At 39.4% G+C, this 19,008-nt stretch overlaps 1 protein-coding gene across 1 annotated transcript; it reads left to right on the top strand.

Annotated features, from left to right (window-relative positions):
• Window positions 1-13,417: 13,417 nt before the first annotated feature.
• On the top strand, window positions 13,418-16,304 carry LOC306747768 (endothelin receptor type B-like; the record flags this gene model as incomplete). Its single annotated transcript, XM_079230866.1, has 7 exons — window positions 13,418-13,831; window positions 14,014-14,126; window positions 14,323-14,527; window positions 14,831-14,971; window positions 15,075-15,208; window positions 15,306-15,414; window positions 16,140-16,304. 7 exons carry the CDS (start codon window positions 13,418-13,420, stop codon window positions 16,302-16,304), a joined length of 1,281 nt encoding a protein of 426 aa, XP_079086992.1.
• Window positions 16,305-19,008: the final 2,704 nt, after the last annotated feature.

Below are 19,008 nucleotides of genomic sequence, written 5' to 3'. Positions count from 1 at the left end.
TTTATTGCTTGAAAGCACTTTGTCATTGAATTCAAATTCTCTCAACAATAATGTTAGAGTCACTTCACACAAATGAGAAACTGCCATTCAAGGACATCATCAGATTTAGGGGGTCTTCTTGGCAGACTGTTGCCGTTTCATTGGCAGCTGCCATCTTTCCATCTGTGAGATGGGGCTTTGCTGGGGTTTGACCTTCTGTGGACTGACAGTCTTTTGATAGGTGATGAGGGACTGGTTGTTCTGGAGCAGGACATTGATCTCTGCACACTGCAGATACTTCTGAAGCATGTCAGGCCCCGGCAGCGTTAGACCTAATGCCTTGATTCGACTGTGACCGCAAGGAAATATAAAGAAAAGAAGAATGAATGATTTGGCCTAAAATTTGGTCTAAGGCTTTCATCTTTTGTATTTCTGCTATACTGAATGTTGATGCCACATACCACAATAACTTACTTAAAATAACCCACCCCACCATTAAGTAGTGTACACTACAATTACCAGAGGTGAAAGCCATGCAGATGTGCACTTGGGATTGGTCGTGGATATGTTGAGGTTAGGGCTCAGTGTCAGGCGGGTCCAGCCAGCGCCATTGTTTCTTCAAATCTCCTGTGTCACTGCAGTAGGTGCCTCCCCATGGAGTCCATTTCATCCTAATAAAGAGAAGCAGCTTGTGAACAATAAGCCCTTCAGGGTTTTTATTCTTTCTCAGACAGATTGTCCTTAGGGCCACCACACAGCACCACTCGTGCAGCAGAGAGAAGAATGGCAAGCCTTTCTGATGGATAGCTTTTAAATATGATTAGGGCAAACAAATCAAATGCTAAGTGCAAATGATATGTCAGATTCACCTTAAAGGAGACCGCACTTGCCCACTTCTATTTGGAAAAATCAAAAATAAATGTTTGACCGTGGTAACGTTTGTAAAGTGGTGTTATCCTGTGTTGAACCAAATATCATTATTAATTAATGTAGGCTTCTATACTCTCGACTGTAGTCATGATCGGCCGTGCGACACTGATTTCTACACATCTAAGTACCTCCATCATTTTTCCATTGAAAGAAAGTGTTCTCAGAATCCATGATTTCTATGGCAGTTCAAGCATCATCTGATAATCAATAGTGTAGGGTGGCAGATACTTTTTGTCGGTGTCTTGAAATGTAGTTAAATGTGTAACAGCACGCATGAGCAAGAGGGAAAGATGAGTAAAATGAATCTGCATGAGAAATCTGTCCGTGATAGATGGTGTGTGTAACCTGCTTTAGGGTTCTGACGATCTGAGCTGCTTTTAAATTCCAAACCTTTCAACCTGCGGTGTAAAATGTAGCATCAGAAATTCAATGGCATAGACATTTAATTTGAAAACCATTTAATGGTGAAAGCCAATAATGGAACAGAGCAATCCTCACCTTTGATCTTTCTGCATCGCTGGGTCCCTGTCAGTCACGGTTTCCTTGGTAATAACCGCTGCACCCTCCAGCAGAATCTCTGATAACTTCCGAGCCTTCTCACAGCACACTGACAAAGATAAGAAGAGAGAGAGAGTAAATGTCAAAATGATGAATTCATATTTTTTATTATTACTCTTATCTTATGGAATCACAAAACAGGCGAATTGTAAAATCTAACCATACTAAATTCTTAATGTGAAGTAGGTCATTTCAATTGATTCTTGGAAAAGTAAACTTGACTGAACGAATAGTTCACAAATTCAGTCCAAAAATGTATTTTCAATGTGCTTAATGAGTCAAATTCTGATCTAATCAAATAATCAGATTGCCCTAATTGGATTAGTGAAATTCAGAAAACAAAATACAAGATAATAACTGGGCCACCCAGGATATTTTTCCCTCTTTTATTTTAGGCAGCTCAGGGAACTTGAAATGCGGAAATAAAATCGGATCCATTCAGTCATGTTTGCTTAACTTGAACCACCGATTAGACGTGAATTTGAAAACTCTTGCAGCCATAATTAGCATGTATGATAAATACCACATTCAACGCCTTAGTTTTAGCATGTTAGCATGACAACAGTTCCTAATAAATACATAACTGAAGCTGATGTGGATGTCATAAAGCATAATATTTAGAGAAATGTAAACTTTGATTTGGGGAAATTCTGGAGATCATTAAAGTCATCAAGATTTATCTAATCTGCACCATGGGTTTTTGTACCAAATTTAACAACAATCCATCCAATAGTCGTCCAAATACTTCACGCTGAAACACAAATGCCACCTTATGATGTCACTAAGAAGAAAGTCAGAGGATCCTTCATACTCCGGACCACAATTGTCTGTACCTCATTGCACGGCAGTCATCCAGTAGTTTTTGAGACATTTTAAACTGCTGGTGGACAGACCAGCGTAGCTAGACCTTGCTGTTATCATGGCTACATATGCTAATAGGGTACTTCAAATTACTACCTTGGAATTTAAGAAAGGGAAATTCAAACCAATATAAATGCTGTAATGCTATGGAATTTAAATTGACAGGTTAATTATTCAGAAGTGGATAAATGTCACAAGTTGATTATGAGATTGAAATTATTTGCTTCCATAATCATCTCAAGTCGTCACATTGACACTGAATGCAACTTCATTCAGCACATGTCACACACTTCTTCAGTCCGTCAGGCTTTATTTAACATGAACATGTCACCATATCAACAGTAGTGTTAGCTGCTCTCTCTCTCTCTCTCTCTCTCTCTCTCTCTCTCTCTCTCTCTCTCTCTCTCTCTCTTTCTTCCACCTTGTTAGGTTCAACACTGTTGTTGGTCACTGGTGGTTTCTTCATCTACTGGAAGTGCTTGAAGCAAACGTTCCATACAGTCTGATGACTCTCATCCACTTGAGAATGTGATCTGAAAATGTTGTTGGAGTAGACACTTATTTCTTTAAATGAGAAAATCCCATTTCATTTCTCAAAAAGACACTGTCACAAATACATAGTATCCAAATATGCCAGTTAATGAGGTATTCAAAAAGCATTTTGCAGTCTGGCATGGTTTGAAACAAGCAGCAGTGACAGGCAAGTTTTGATACAAGACAAACGCAGACTAATTGCATGTTCCAAATGTATTCATATTTATTGAGAAGAGGAGAAAGAAGCAGTTTAAAAAGAGCACATTCCTCCATACCTTGTCCAGATTAAAGACTCCTCAGTTTCTCCTTGGCAGGCTGCGGGAGTTTGGGGAGTTTCCTTGCAGAGCGAATCCAACACTTAATTATCTGGGGATATCTCCAACTCAGACTTCATGTTTTTAGGAACGCTCTGAGGAGAAAAAACAAAGACACTTCATAATTTATTAACTTCCTTGAGGTCTTTAACTTGTGCTTCATGAATAAATCAAAACCATGTCTCTGGATACCATGTCATATCATCTACATATTGTCTAATATCAGAGACAAGGAAATGAAAACTTCAGTATTTCTTTTGCAATATTAAAATGATCTCTAAAACACACAAAAAGACCTCATATATGCTAATTGCATCTATTCACCATTTGTCTAAGGTCTCTACAAAGTGCGTTTCAAATGTTAGTTTAACGACACAAAGACACTCAGTCAAGTTCAGAGAACTCTTGAGTGTCCTCGCAACACTTTTACTTTGTCAAGGACATCATCACTACAGTTGACAGAGGGGGGGAGTACCTCATTGTGAGTTTGTCATTGTAAACCATCCTCTAGGTATTGTCTGCACCTTTACACTCTCATCTGCTCAGATGTCAAAGCCACATTTTTTTGAAGAGCTTTTGATGTTTCTTGGTTTGGGTATTTATTATCTCCAAATGCAAATCAGTCAGTCTGTGTATCAACGCTGGTGACAATTCTCTCGTCAAATGCAAGGATCATTAGATATTCAGTTGAGTTTAAACTGGAACCAGGTCTATATTAGATTAGGTTTAATAAAGCCATAAATGTGCAGGGGGTAGATGTAATAGTTCAACCACCTGCACAATATAATACAACCCAATACAACACTTATATAAGTACTGCCTGTCCTACTGTATTGGAAGCATAATTAACTTTCAGACACTGATTCAACTTCATGCAACTCGTCTCTTTTCATCAACCTTTTAAAAGATGAGACAATATCACTTATACACACGTGTGTGTGTGTGTGTGTGTGTGTGTGTGTGTGTGTGTGTGTGTGTGTGTGTGTGTGTCATTGCTTCGTTGCATTGCTTGGTATCTACTGTTTGTGATGCTGTTACTAAAGTCAATTTGTGGCATTTGTTTGTTTACACGTCCAGGATTTGTTGTGGAATCCATCTCAGTTTATTTGCCTGGTCAGTCAAATGTTTGAATCTTCATTTCTAACAGAGGGTTAGCAGAGAAACCTCAAATGAATGAATTCAAACTTGTTTTTAATCAGATAAAGAATGTCTTGCTCTGAGTGTACCATAGCAACCATAGCACAGTAAGAAACTGTGTCTATGACAGGAACTGTACAAAATACGCCTCTTCATTTATTTTTCGTTTATAGCTCTCTACACTGCCATTACATTCAGTTGTTCAAGATAAGCCTTTTATTGATCCTCAGAGGAGAAATCCAGGTGTTGCAGCAACACAAGGACATAAATAAATGCAGTTTAATAGTGAAAAGTAAAAAATAGATCATTAGAAGTATTTCAAATAAAACTATGATTGAACTATGAAAATATATACTATAAAATAGATACTATGAGCGATTTGACTTTACGAGGCAAGCAGTACAAATACAGTATGAGCAGTGTACTTAAACTAATGTCAAATTACATAATTGTGTGATTATTCTGTGGTCGTGATATTTCATTGCTGATCATATTTACAGTATGTTTTATAATGTTTTCACTTTTTCTTTAGTAATGTTTTTTCCTTTAAAGAAAATCTGAATTACCATTGCAAACCGTACTGTACATAATTATGCTCATGCCGATAAAGCAAATGTAAATTTTGACTTTGAGAGAAAAGTAGGGACAGAGAACATTATAAATATCTCCGTACGGTGTTATCACCATCTGCAATTGCACACACCCACATCAAATTGCTGTATGAGCTCAATAATTTAGAAGTCTGGGAATAACGCAAATGAACAGCCCTCCAGTGGGCCATATATAGTAACTAGATAATGGACGTAAATCATTAGAGTAGTCTGCAATTAATAGACTAGTAAAAGAAAGTTGAAAATGCATTGACAAACAAAGATCAGACAGATGTTTTAAACCTCGTGGTCTCTCACAGCCTTTGCTTCTTCTTGAAAGAAAATAACGACATAAAACCCTCAATCTTTTGGTCGAGGAAAATTATGTCAATTGATTGAAAAATTATTACGTTGATTAAAAGTTACTCCTGCAATATGATAAGAAGTTAGAAACAATACTACCCCTGGGAATCTGTATATGTGGTAAGCTTTACACACAAAAACAATGTTCTCTAATGCATTTGATACAATACATTATGAATATACATAATTTATGTATGTTGCAATACATTAACATAACATGCATGTGAGCAGATGATCAGTTATTTATACTACTGTTCGGTGTTTGTCCGTAGCTGGATTCCATATAAATGCCAAGAAATTGCTTTGATGGGCAAAATAGTGTTTCAACTGGGAAAATGAGCATGTTGATGATTTTGGAAGATGTGGTATTCAATTGTTGATGGAGAGAGGGATGAGGGGATACCCGTCACAATCTGTGTTTATGGTTAAGAGTCTGGTGCTGCTTGCCGTTTTTGTGCGCCTTGAAAGTAAAATATCGGTTCAACTTGAGTCCAAGGAGAAACACTTGCTGCAATAACAGTGTAACGTTTCTCTTTCATTCAAAAGCATCCATTTAGCGTTGAATCCATCACAGCAGATCTAGGTCTTGATATCTGGAGAAATTAATTTGTTATAGGTTATCTTTTACGGGCCATCCGGTCTCTGTACGCCTGCAGTATTAGCTGTGTTCGTATCCTCGGTAATAAGTCAGACACGTTCCCGGTGGGTGTTGGCCTCTGCCAGGGCTGCCCTTTATCACCGGTCCTGTTCGTGACTTTCATGGACAGGATATCTAGGCGCAGCCAGGGGGCGGAGAGGATCCGGTTCGGGAGTCTCGGGATCGCCTCTCTGCTGTTCGCGGATGATGTGGTCCTGTTTGCCTCCTCGGACCGTGACCTCCAGCATTCACTGGGGCGTTTTGCGGCAAGGATGAGAGTTAGCACCTCCAAATCTGAGGCCATGGTGCTCTGCCGGAAACCGGTGGATTGCTCCCTCCAGGTGGGGACAAACTGCCTACCCCAAGCGAAGGAGTTCAAGTATCTCGGGGTCTTGTTCACGAGTGAGGGTAAGGTGGAGCGGGAGATCGACAGGCGGATCTGTGCGGCTGCAGCAATAAAACAGGCGCTGTACCGGTCCGTCCTGGTGAAGAGGGAGCTGAGCCGGAAGGCGAAGCTCTCCATTTACTGGTCGGTTTACGTTCTAACCCTCACCTATGGTCACGAACTCTGGGTCGTGACCGAAAGAACGAGATCTCGGATACAAGCGGCCGAAATGAGCTTCCTCCGTAGGGTGGCCGGGCTCAGCCTTAGAGATAGGGTAAGGAGCTCGGACATCAGGGGGGAGCTTGGAGTCGAGCCGCTGCTCCTTCGTGTCGAAAGGAGTCAGCTGAGGTGGTTCGGGCATCTAGTCAGGATGCCTCCTGGACTCCCATTAGAGGTTTTCCAGGCACGTCCAACTGGTAGGAGACCCTGGGGAAGACCAAGGACACGCTGGAGGGATTATATCTCCCGGCTGGCCTTGGAACGCCTCGGGGTCCCCCAGAATGAGCTGGAAAGTGTTGTGGGTGAGAGGGAAGCCTGGGTCGGCCTGCTGAACCTGCTGCCACCGCGACCCGACCCCGGATAAGCGGTTGAAAATGGATGGATGGATGGTTATCTTTTAGATATAATGTTTAAGGTATACAACCTTGGGCTTCTTCCCTGAGAGTTTTTATTTTTTCCAAATCAATTGACCAAATCTTCCATAAATCTTTTTTTTCTATAAAGCTCAAGCTTTACAGTCTGAATTGAACCATGAATGATTAGAAGCACCACCAGATACTCAATAGGTTTTAAATAATATAAGGCTATAAAACGTTATACAGCCAAAAATGAGATCAGCTTTTGCCAATTCTGTATTTCTCTCTTAATTTACATGGGCCTTTATCTTTTCGGATGACTTCTCCTTTTCCATTTGTCTGGGCAATGAAACAGTAATGTGGCTGAATGTTACTCAGGCTTGAAGAGTGGTGGGACATGCAGGTCTGCATCTGGCCAAGCAGAGAGTGAATCTCTGAGCTCTTTATTTGGATATATCTCTTCAGAACGTCTTGCCCCGGCTTGTCATGGCTCTCTGGATAAATGAGCTGCGTTGAAAGAAAAATAACAAGAGGCCCCCTATGAAAAAATTAATTAATCTGTGCACGTATTGCAGTCATTAATGACTGCTGTTTATTCCTGCATAGTTTGGCAGGGAGGCTCCTATTTTTCATGTCAAGACAAAGAAAAACACATACAGTAAATCACTGCAAAGGCATTTAAAGTGCATTTATCAATACCTACTGTAGCTTTGAGCCCACATTGAAGTGCATGCTGTTTTGCTGCTGTGCGAAGGTGTATGCACACGTGCATGTGTGGGCCCAGGGCAAAGGTTAGAGGCTTGAAGGGAAGGTTGCACACATGCGGGTCACAACGATACAACCAATTCCAGCAACTGCACAAAGCTCCTGTCTCTGAAGCAGAGACCTCCAACAGGGGTCAGATTCAACCTTCAGACACACACAGAGATTAGCAATAGACCTGTAGCATGAGGGTAGCAGGTTAATCCCTCTGGTTAAAATCTCTGGTCAAAAAGTAATTTAAGAAAACTAAGAGGTCTTAGATATTTGGTGTCTAAGATACAAAAGATACAGTTTAGATTTGGTTTTGACACTTACATTTGATTCATAATTAACTGATGGACTAATTTGACATTTTGAGAAATATGCATATTCACTTTCCGGTGGAGAGTTGGATGAGAACATTGATACCATCACTATGAAGCACGCACATCCAGAGTGTGCTGAGACGAATGTGACTAGATAATTTATTAAACAAATAATTAGCACGCACACTTAGCCTTAACATTTTTTATAAACAAGTGAACAATGGAGCCCTGCGCATTTTTTTTATAACACTGAGACCAGCTTTCATATTTAAACTATGCAGCCAGCAGCAGCCAGTTAGCTAGCATAAAGACTGAGCACAGGAGAAAACAGCTAGCGCTAAAGCTACCTATAAAGCTCATCAGTAACACAATATATCTTGTTTGATTTAAATCCACACAACAAAGATTTTTGAGACCATTAACTTCCTGTATTTTCTACTGATAAACTAACATGGGAAATACTGCAGTAAATAGTCTGGCACATAACCCCTTGCAAAGTGGCATTTCTCTATACTTAGTTTTTTGTATACCACACACACAAACAAGATATAACTATTGAAGTCGGCAACATTGCTACGTTCAGACAGAGCTTGGCTAGCTGTTTACCCTTGTGTCCAGTCTGTACGCTAAGCTAAGCTAAACAGCTGTTGGTTGTAGCTACTATGCAGAAAAGAGAGTTGTATAACTCTTCTCATCAAGTTCCATGACAAAAAGCTAAGCATATTTCCCAAAATGTGGAGCCATTCTTTTAATGCCTTATTTTAGTAAGCACTTTGTTTAAATTGTCATAATAGCAGTTATTACAGAGTAATAATTGCCACATCATTCCACTGGGATGACAGCATGTGGCTTGGCCTTTATTTGTGGAAATGCCTTTGATGCTGGGAGCTACGTCCTTGTCCTCTAAGATGATGTAAGTGAAGTTAGCAGCTTCTGCAGAGGACACTGTAATGGCTGCTTTCCCAGAAGGATGACTTTGTCTATTAAGGCTCATTAACACTGTGCAAATCTTTTATCAAAAGGAACAAATGTGTACCCTCTCTTTAAGTACTTTGACCAATTCCTTGATCTTCCACTTTGTGCACTTCTTAAAAGGATACAAAACACTACCCGTTACCTCACCATCTGTTTCTTCTTGTCGTGAAAACAAGTCAGTGATATTTTGTATATCTAGCTGATGGATGTGCAGCTCATGATTGGTATTGGGGATCTCTTTTGACAGGCTGCAGGTCATTTTATGTTTGAGCTCATTATGACCTTACCAATGAAAGGAGAACATATATTTGATCAATGACGAACATGAAATACTGCAGATTTAATTTCTTCATTTGACAAGGGCCCCAGTTTGCATACTTACTCAAGTCTATCTTAAAGTTGTCTTGTTTAGGTTTTCTCTTGAGTTGCAAAAGTCTCAAACTACATTATACATTTGAATTATGTTCCGCAGAAGTAGGAAAAATGTACAATACAATGCCAAACACTGAAGGGCATAACAATCAAATTCAGATACCACCTCATATTGCATGCTCCTGCAACATGAAGAGATGCTGCTCTTTAATGGCATACGCTCTAGTAGTCCAATCAATATAAACATACAGTACAATTGTATGTCCTTGGCAGTCTTCCACTCAATCTTACCAACTTATAAAATGAATGTGGAAGGGATGCAGGCATGCATGTTGCTCACCTCACCTTTGCATGCGCTTTAGAGGCTTTCCTTTCCTCCTCACTCATGCCGGGGGCAGGTGGGATCACATCAATCTTCCTATCTGACTCCTTCTGTGCCAGTTTCTCTCTCTATCCCATTATAAGCTCTATCATTTGCTGAGCTTGCTTACAACAAAAGAGATGAATAAAAGAAAATGTACACAAATAAACATTTATTTTACGTGCACTGCTCACCTTTTCCCAACACAAATGGAAATCATTTTGTCAATGAACAGTCATTATTTCTAATGATTTTATTTTCAATTTATTGTTCGAGGTATACAAGCTACACTCACCCCCTCAAAGTCTGTTTCATTTTACAACAGTGTATTTTGTATGAAGGGCTGACAGAGCTGCTAGCAATAGTCAAAGTGAGCAATGAGCACATCCTGTTTCAATTTAACCTCTGAAACCTAAAGGCAGCAAAAAGAAAATAGACACAATCACCTCTCCACCTCTGATATTATAGCCTCCACTCGCTATAAGCTACTGTGAGAAAATGAAAACGGCTATCACTGTCATTTCTAAGCACTATGGGTAATATCGAGACAGGACTAAGTCGACAGTACCTTTTCAACATGAGGCGTTTGTTTTGGCTCTGGTTTGTACGCAATAAGACAAGGTGGACCCACACAATGTATTTCATTCCCCACCTTTGGCATCATTTTATCTTCTGGATCCTGATGTGAATACAGGAAACCAAGACTTGCACAGATCGTTGGTATATGCTACATATAACCTACATGTATAAAAGGATCCTCGCACATTTGTTTTAGAGGGCTTTTTCATCTGCACGTTGCTCATATTGTAATGCCCTTGTCGAGACAAATTTGAGAATTTGGTGATGGTGATAGAGGTACTCTGATCTTAAAAGCAGGGGTGGAAAGTAGCAAATTATATTTACTATTGTTACACAAACAAAGTTGTTTTTCTGTGGAGGCCAATGTTTAAACATCTGTAAAAGTATTGGCATTATGGAGTATATTATGGCAGTTTGCGTACCTTGACATATTTGAATTAAAACGTGGATCTACCATAATTAATCTCTGATTTTATGCACCACTCAGCCATCACGCTAAGTGACCCATATCAGCTACACCCGGATGATGCTTCACTAGCATTCTGGGTCTAGCTAACATGCTAAATGCTGTAATGTTTGTGGTAGATCCTCCGGCAGTGACTTCTGTCTTCAGTGTGGTGTTTGTGACAATAATCCCTGATGTTACTGCAGAGCCTCTGATGTTCTAAATCTTTGGGACTGATTTTATGTAATTTAAGCTAATTATAATGAACTAATTGTATTTACTGCTGGTTGCATTATTTTGTAATAATACATAATGTATTTGTTGATTAAAATTTGTATAAATAATTGGGATGGTAAAGTAACTGGTTTATTAAGTTGTGAGATAAATTTAGTTGAGTAAAGCGTTCAATATTTGTCTGTGAAATGTATAGTAGTATAAAGTAAAATAATATTGCATTAGTACTCACATAAAGTACAAGAACCTCAAAAAGTAGTTTAACAGTACAGTAAATAATTTTTTATCACCACATTTTGCGTTGTATTAACACAATTACCATCACTTGACATATGCATGAAACACATTTTGCCATGAGCAGGTTACCTCTGAAGAATCAGCTATAGTGTCTATTCTCACCACCTCTGCCTGCAACAACTGAGGATCTTCAATTTCCTTTTGAACTGCACAAGAGAGAAATAATTGGGAACTTGACATATGTCTCAGTCATGAGAGGCAAGAGGGGGCACGAACATGTGACCCTTCCCACCCAAACTGATGACATGGCTTACCTTGACAGCTGAAAGAGATTCTCTGCTCCACCCACTCCCAATCTGTCTGGATCTGAGCGCTAACCAAAGTAATGAATCTACCATCCAGTACAAGTCCCTCCATGAACTTTCATGAGACCGGTCTGCACAAAAGAACAGAGACAAGAGCATAACTTTACCAGAAATACACTGTATTCATCTTTAAGATAATGAACCCCTAAACCAGGTGCAGAGATACAGCTGACATCTCATGAAGTTATTTTGACAGTCCCTTCTTTAAGAATTCAGCAGACATGAAGCAACATTAGCAACAATTTGAGTCATAGTAAGGTGTCTGGTCACCTCAGGAGTGTACGTCCAATACAAACTCTCCTTTCAGCTCTGTTTTGTTCTTTGGCAACTCTTAAAGACATATCTTCTCGTATTATCAGTTTACTTTCTTTTCCAGCTAGTTTGTCAGTCTAATGTTTGGGGCTAGCTATGTAGAGGTACGGTGCTGCCTGCTGAGCTAAAAGTAGCTAACAAGGTAAGTTGAGGGAGATACATTTAGTGGATGCTGAGATATACATTAAGGATATCAATTTGTTTTGTTCCACTTAAGCCAATGTCATTATGCTACTTAGGACTCTGTAATATTTATGTTTTAGACCACCTTTATCCATCGGAGGGTGTGATTGCCAACTGTAGTAGACCAAACCATCCATATTCAAGAGAAACTGCATTCGCTTCAACAATGCCCCTGCAGTAATGGTGGCTTTAGGGAGCACAACACATACATCATATCGCAGTGGCAGGGACAAAAAAGGTCTAATAATGTAGAGTACATAGACAGCCTGGCTGTTAACAGTTGTCATACTTTTTAACATAGTCAACCAACTCACTTTTCGTAGTCAGTTGTTCTTGTGAAAGCATGCCAGCACAAAGTTTTCCAAGGTCATTTGCCGCTAGCGGAGTGCAGATTTGAATGTTCAAAAGGGAGCTGGAGTAGTTGTCGGTTATGATGTTAACAAGGGGACCTTTCTGGTCGTCACATGTCTTCTGCTCCTCCAGGCTCTTCAGGTTGTCATAAAGCTGTCAAGGGGAGAAGTCACCTTCTTTAGGACTCTCAGGAGATGCAGCGGCAGTACCTCTCTGGAAGGATGTAGACTGACTCATGTTTTAAAAACGTGATATGTCAACTGAAGCTAAATCTCTAGAGCACACTCTCTGAATATTGCGCTGCTCCATTTGTATCATTTTTGTTATTGTTCAAGTGCAGTTGACTGGAGGTAGTTTTGCATCAAACTCCTGTTCATCCAAAATGTCATATAGTTGCTTAAGACTTTTATCATGTTACCATTACATTTTTTGCTTCTAGCAAAAGAAAATCATCTCTTTACTAAAATAGACATTTTGATTACATTTAGATTTAGAATTAGATTTGGAAGTTTTATGTAAAACTAGCTGCAGCTAACTTGTTAGTGATAAGAGTGGAAACAACTGTAACATAACATCCCTACGAAAGCCTATGAAATGATCTCACTCTGTGATTACAGACAATACACTTCAATGCCATCCTTTCATTGAGGATGATGCAGCACGGGATGTAATTACAGTCACCACTGACAGATCGATGACTAATGCTGACAACAATACCTTAGTCTATAAAACCCTGATTTCCCTCCGCTGGGTGTTACATTTACAACAACGTAGCAGTATAGCAGTCCTTTGTGTTGGACATACAGCCTACTTTCTAGGTATTCCAGAGACTAATTTCATGCAGAGTTTTGTATGTTTGCATCTAAAGGTAAGCTGGCATAATTGAATGTACCTTATTATTTCAGTGCTGTCTATTTATTGTTTTTATCGATACATTAAATGAATCCTTTACCTCACCTGAATACTTTGATGCAAATCTCAAGGCTGAGATGCTGTGCTAATTATTTGCACTCTCATTTTCCCTCCAGGGCTGGTGAAAAATATTTCAGGGCCTTTTTAGGAAATCATCAACAATGTGGACCGTTGCTCTCATTTTTTGTTTGGCAAATATTCTCATAGGAGGGGAGGCCAGTGATCAGCATTCAGAACCTTTCCATGTATTTGAACTCACTGAAACAGCCTCCCCTGGTCTCTTAATACTGGCAAAGCAGAAACCCAACAGCTCAATTCATCCACCTCAAGTAGGACAAAAAACACCTCATCCTCCTATGTGCTTGGAGTCCGCTGGAATCAGAGACGCCTTCAAATATGTCCATACTGTGGTCTCTGTTGTTGTTTTTGTTGTTGGAATAGTGGGAAATTCAGCCTTGCTGAAGATCATATATGTAAACAAATGCATGAGAAGTGGACCAAACATTCTCATTGCGAGTCTGGCTTTGGGGGATCTGATCCACATTGTGATTGACATTCCAATCAACGCATACAGGGTGAGTTAACTGTTAACCTTGCTCTGTGTTACAATTACAATGAGAAAACAATGTTGCACCTTATCTTGTCCTCTGCCGCTCTCTTTATCTATTTTATAACTTCAATCTTACGTTGAATTGATTGTGGGTCTGTTTTTTTTTTAATGAAAATTGTCTTTCTTCTTCTGTCTTTTTTTCTACAGCTCATGGCAGAAGATTGGCCATTTGGTTTGTTGCTGTGCAAACTTGTCCCCTTCATACAGAAAACATCTGTTGGAATTACTGTGTTGAGCTTATGTGCTTTGAGCGTTGACAGGTACGGAGTAAGCTGCACTGTCCTGTGCCCGAGTAGTACACGCCCGAAAGTAGTGTTGGCTGGCTACTATCTGTATTTTATCGAGCAGACATATTTGTTTAGCATTAGCCCTTGAAATGTTCTTTAACTGAAAAATCTATTATTGTTCCAGACAAAAAATCCCCCAAGCCATAACATTTTCTCATTGATTTTGCAGATACCGAGCTGTAGTATCCTGGAATCGAATCAAAGGCATCAGGGTTCCAGTGTGGACAGCAATAGAAATATCTCTGATATGGGTTATTTCTATCCTGCTGGCTCTGCCTGAAGTTGTCGGCTTTGATATGATAACAATGGACTATAAAGACAAGCATCTGAGAATATGTCTGCTTCATCCCATGCAAACCACTCTGTTCATGCAGGTAATGTAATAATCTCCAGCCAACGCAACAGGATAAAACAAACAGATCAACATGTGTTTGATTTGTCTTTTCACATCCAGCATACAGCAACATGTACAAGTGTTGACAGGAAAGGAAATGAACAACGGCTCTAATATTACTTCTCATAACTTTATCCAATAGATGCCCACATATTCTTGAAGATGTCCTTGCAAACCTATGTCTCTGACATTGTTTTATACACGCTGTGACATAGCAACAACGGAGCATCATGTCATCTGTAGCACTGACTGACTGTGGGCCTCTGTCATGTTTAATCAACAGTTTTATAAATCAGTAAAGGACTGGTGGCTGTTTGGTTTCTATTTTTGCATGCCACTGGCTTGGACTGCCATCTTCTACACACTCATGACCAGGAAAATGCTGAGGAGTACGGATAACACTTTAAGCGACCACACCAAGCAGGTTATTACTTTTGATCAAATTTTGAAACTTTTTCTCATTTCATATCGCTCATATCTTTGCATAACATCCACGTTGATATTGATAATATTTTCCTTTTTTTAAGAGACGAGAAGTTGCAAAAACCGTCTTCTGCCTGGTGATTGTCTTTGCACTTTGTTGGTTACCTCTATACCTCAGCAGAATCTTGAAATTAACCATATATGATGAGAAAGATCCGAAACGGTGTCGGCTACTAAGGTGAGCATGCAGAATTAGACATCTTTTTTCCATTGTTCTTTACCTGGTCCGTGCTCTTTGATCTGATTAGTACCTAATGTTCACCCTCCTTTTTCAGTGTCTTTCTTGTGCTGGACTATTTTGGCATTAATATGGCATCACTCAACTCGTGTGTCAACCCTATTGCATTGTACACAGTGAGCAAGAGATTTAAAAGATGTTTCAAGGTAAGATATGCTGTCGTGGACATTGTTTTTTTTCCAGTTGGTTCTATGTAGGCTACTATTCACTTCTCTGGTGGGGGTGAACGCATTGTGATCCACATTGGATGAGCTATCATATGTGTCATCAGGGACATATGGAGTCATGTCTACAAAAGGCCCAGACTGGAGCAAGCAATCGCCCGAGGGGGTAATAAGTGAAAATGGTCTGGAAAAACCTTGTCAGAAGAAAACAGACACTTGGCAATCTAGCAGACAGTTTGTCACTGAATTAGAGTGATGTGTTGTGAAGAAGATGAAAACATGGCTTCAAGGCAATATTTCAAAAAAGATTTCTTCAAAAGACTTCATTGTATTTCTAGCTCAGAAGTACATGCCTAAAACATACTTTGTTTTATGTTGTTATAGTTTTTATATCACTATTTTTTTTTCTTCTTTTTTTTCTTTTTTCTTTTAATACATCCCATTTTCTTTCATTAAAAGACAATCCAACTTGAGATTGCTTTTACATGCAAAACACCCCCTGCTTTCTATTATGCATTCTTTGTACCAAATAAGTTAGGCTTCTTTGTCTGTAATTATTAAAAAACAGTAGGCAAAACTGCATTCTACTCAGATTATACCGTGAATATATACACAGACAGATACACTTTGTAATCTGCAATTATCTCCACGTAACTCGTGGTAAATATGTGTTCTCTAACCAAATGTTTGTGTATGTGGTCCTTCAGGCATGTCTGTGCAGTTGGTGTCTACCTCTTCAAGCGGTTCCCCATGATGAGGTGCAGTCTGTTTTGAAGTCCAGAACGCAGGATCAAGCCTCAGAGCAGAGCTGCAACATCAAAGCTCACGAGCCGACTTCCACACCTCAACCTGAGAACACCTTACTGTGTTAACAAAACACAGTATTTCTATATTATATGTACACGGATACCAAAACAGCTCTATCTGTAGCTCAGCAACCATAACATGCCGTCCAGATAATGTAAAATACCTTGTGAATAACATGCAGCACTGTCTTTTGTTCTGTTGTCAGTTGAACATCTGCTTTGGTATGAGCAACCTGGAGTCAGACTATTTGCCCCCGGGGCTTGACTCACTCCCAACCATTACATCAGATTTTACCTAGTACCTATTCTGTATCATGCATCACAGTTCTCAAATCACTATTTTGGGCATGACACTAACCTGGCACCCATCAACACAAATCTTGTCACGGCTTACCGCCTGCATATGTATTTTTTTTTTTCATTCTGTTTCTGGATTCTGTTAAGACATCGTACCGTACGAAATCAAGCAAATGAGAATTCAAAATTATTACGATGGGTTTCATGGGGTACGGTGTATTATTCGCACATAAATGTGCGTTTTTATATCTGTTAAGTTTCCCCGTATACACAGAGAGTTTATAGCATTCCTTTCGTTCTTGAACCTTGAAACACATTTCAAATTGGTGCCACAAGTAGATTCTGTCTCCGCCACTGAATGACTGATTGATGGTGGCCTATTTTTAATGCATTGTTAAATGTGTAATGCATGGAGACACTTTATAAAAGACCTGAGAGAGGGGAAGAAGGAAAACGAAGATGACAGAATGAGGTCAGGAGGAGAGAAGGATGGGAGGGGTGGGGGGTAGAGATGAGCACCTGATAGGTCTTCCTGTCACAGGACAAGGCAAGCACAAATAGAGCGCTGTTCTTCAACTAATGCCGTATCAGTCGGCAAAACTGTCTTGATGCTGTGCACAGCACTGCCTATTAAAAGTTTATCTTGTCTAAGTAAAGAGCACAACACTCAACTGTTTGAAAAGATGCAGTTGTTTGTTGGAATAAAAGTGTTTGAATACGTGTGATGTTTGTGATGCTTATGTAGAAGAGACGCATAATAAGGACATGACCTTGTGATGTTTTCTAAAGCTATTTTCCATTAAAGTCTTGTATGTAGCCCAAGTAAAACTGTCAACCTTTGAAACTTTTCATTGTTATATAAGCACATGTAGCATGATCACGCAGGAATACAAAATATCTTATTAAACCGTCGATTTTTAATGAAACCATGTGGCAACTTTGTTATATATTGGGACTTTGTACATCATATTTGTTGCTCTGATAGCTCTTGGCACATGAAATATGGAGCACAAGGAAATGCTGGTTCCACATCACATCACTTCAAACCAGCAGGCTGCCATCTTTATGTACCTAATCGATTATCCTTGCTTTCCTCCACATACAAACACAAGATTGAGCATACGGCAGTGAGAATCAGGTTTATATTTGTTGTTATGAGAGATTAGCAAGAATCAATGTAATCCTTTCAAATTTACATACTGTATACCATAGTCCTCAACATTGTATATTTAGCCATAAATCTGAATAATTTTAAGTTGTAAAGACAAATTTGAGCCATCTGACTCCAAATGTCTTTGTGGTTAGAGATGCCAAAAATATGTTTCAAGAGAACAGAGAGAGTAACATGCATGCTTCTCAGCCCACACAGTCACACCTGCTGCGCTACACACTTGTGCGCCTCTCTCTGTTCTGACATAAGAGAATGTCTCTGTGTCTCTCAGGCTTTGACTGTTGGAGACAACAGTGTGTTGGACAGGATACGGGAGTTCAATATGCTCATTTGTACGGAAGCCAATTTGCACTGCTTTTGATTTGTAACAACATAGTCCATGTATTTTATGTGTTTATGTACATATATGTACATACACATTTTGGAATCTGTCCTGTTTGGTTTTCCTATTTCTTTCTTTCCGTGTTTATTAGACTCATTTCTTTTTCACATTAAATTTACATGGCATTTCAAATGGCTTTGCTTTTTATGTGTACTGTTAACTACTCACTTAATGGAAATCCAAGGTTCATGTTCAGCAGCACACTTCATCCGACGTATTCTGTCAGATACTAATTTGTGTCAAACGCTCAAATCTCCTCAGTCAATGTAAATGCCAGCAGATAATTAACAAATGGTGCAGTGTTATCATGTCCCAGCAGTAAAAGCTCACAAATGCCAGATGACACTGACACAATCAAGCTCCGGTATCCAGAGAAGGGTGACGTCAGTGTCAACATCAGCGAGAGAGCGGGTGTCTGAGACCTTCTTTAGTAATCTCTGTACACACGAGGCTCAGATAGGGCTCCCCACGGTGCTGCCCAGACTCCCCAGACTGTGGATTTAATTAAACAGTGTGAAATTAATTAATCAGTGGGGTGGCAGGTAAAAGGACTTCTCACTGGAACTGCTCACACAACCAAGACAAGCATTTAATGTGCGCTGACAGTTATTAATTTGCTGTATGTATTATTATATTGTTTCTATATAAAGATGCGGAAATTCTCTGAGATTAAAAAGCTTGGCAAAGGAAAAAAGTCATGCAAATTATCAAAATAACAGCTCCCGAAAATCAAAGTGTAAACCTGTGTTTGATCTGTTCTATCAATTAATTAAAAATTTCAGTTCTGTATAATAATGTGGTGCAAATTAGATGGAAATGAGATAAAATATTCATTTAGTTATCTGGGGAATCTGCCTGGAGGGCTTTTTAGTCTTCAGTCTGGCTCAAAATGCTGTCCATATGGCAATTATGTACAGTAG

This window comes from Taurulus bubalis, assembly GCF_910589615.1.
Source record: "Taurulus bubalis genome assembly, chromosome: 15".
NCBI lineage: Eukaryota > Metazoa > Chordata > Actinopteri > Perciformes > Cottidae > Taurulus > Taurulus bubalis.
The sequence above is the reverse complement of the archived record's forward strand: the minus strand, read 5'-3'. Positions and strand labels throughout refer to the sequence as shown.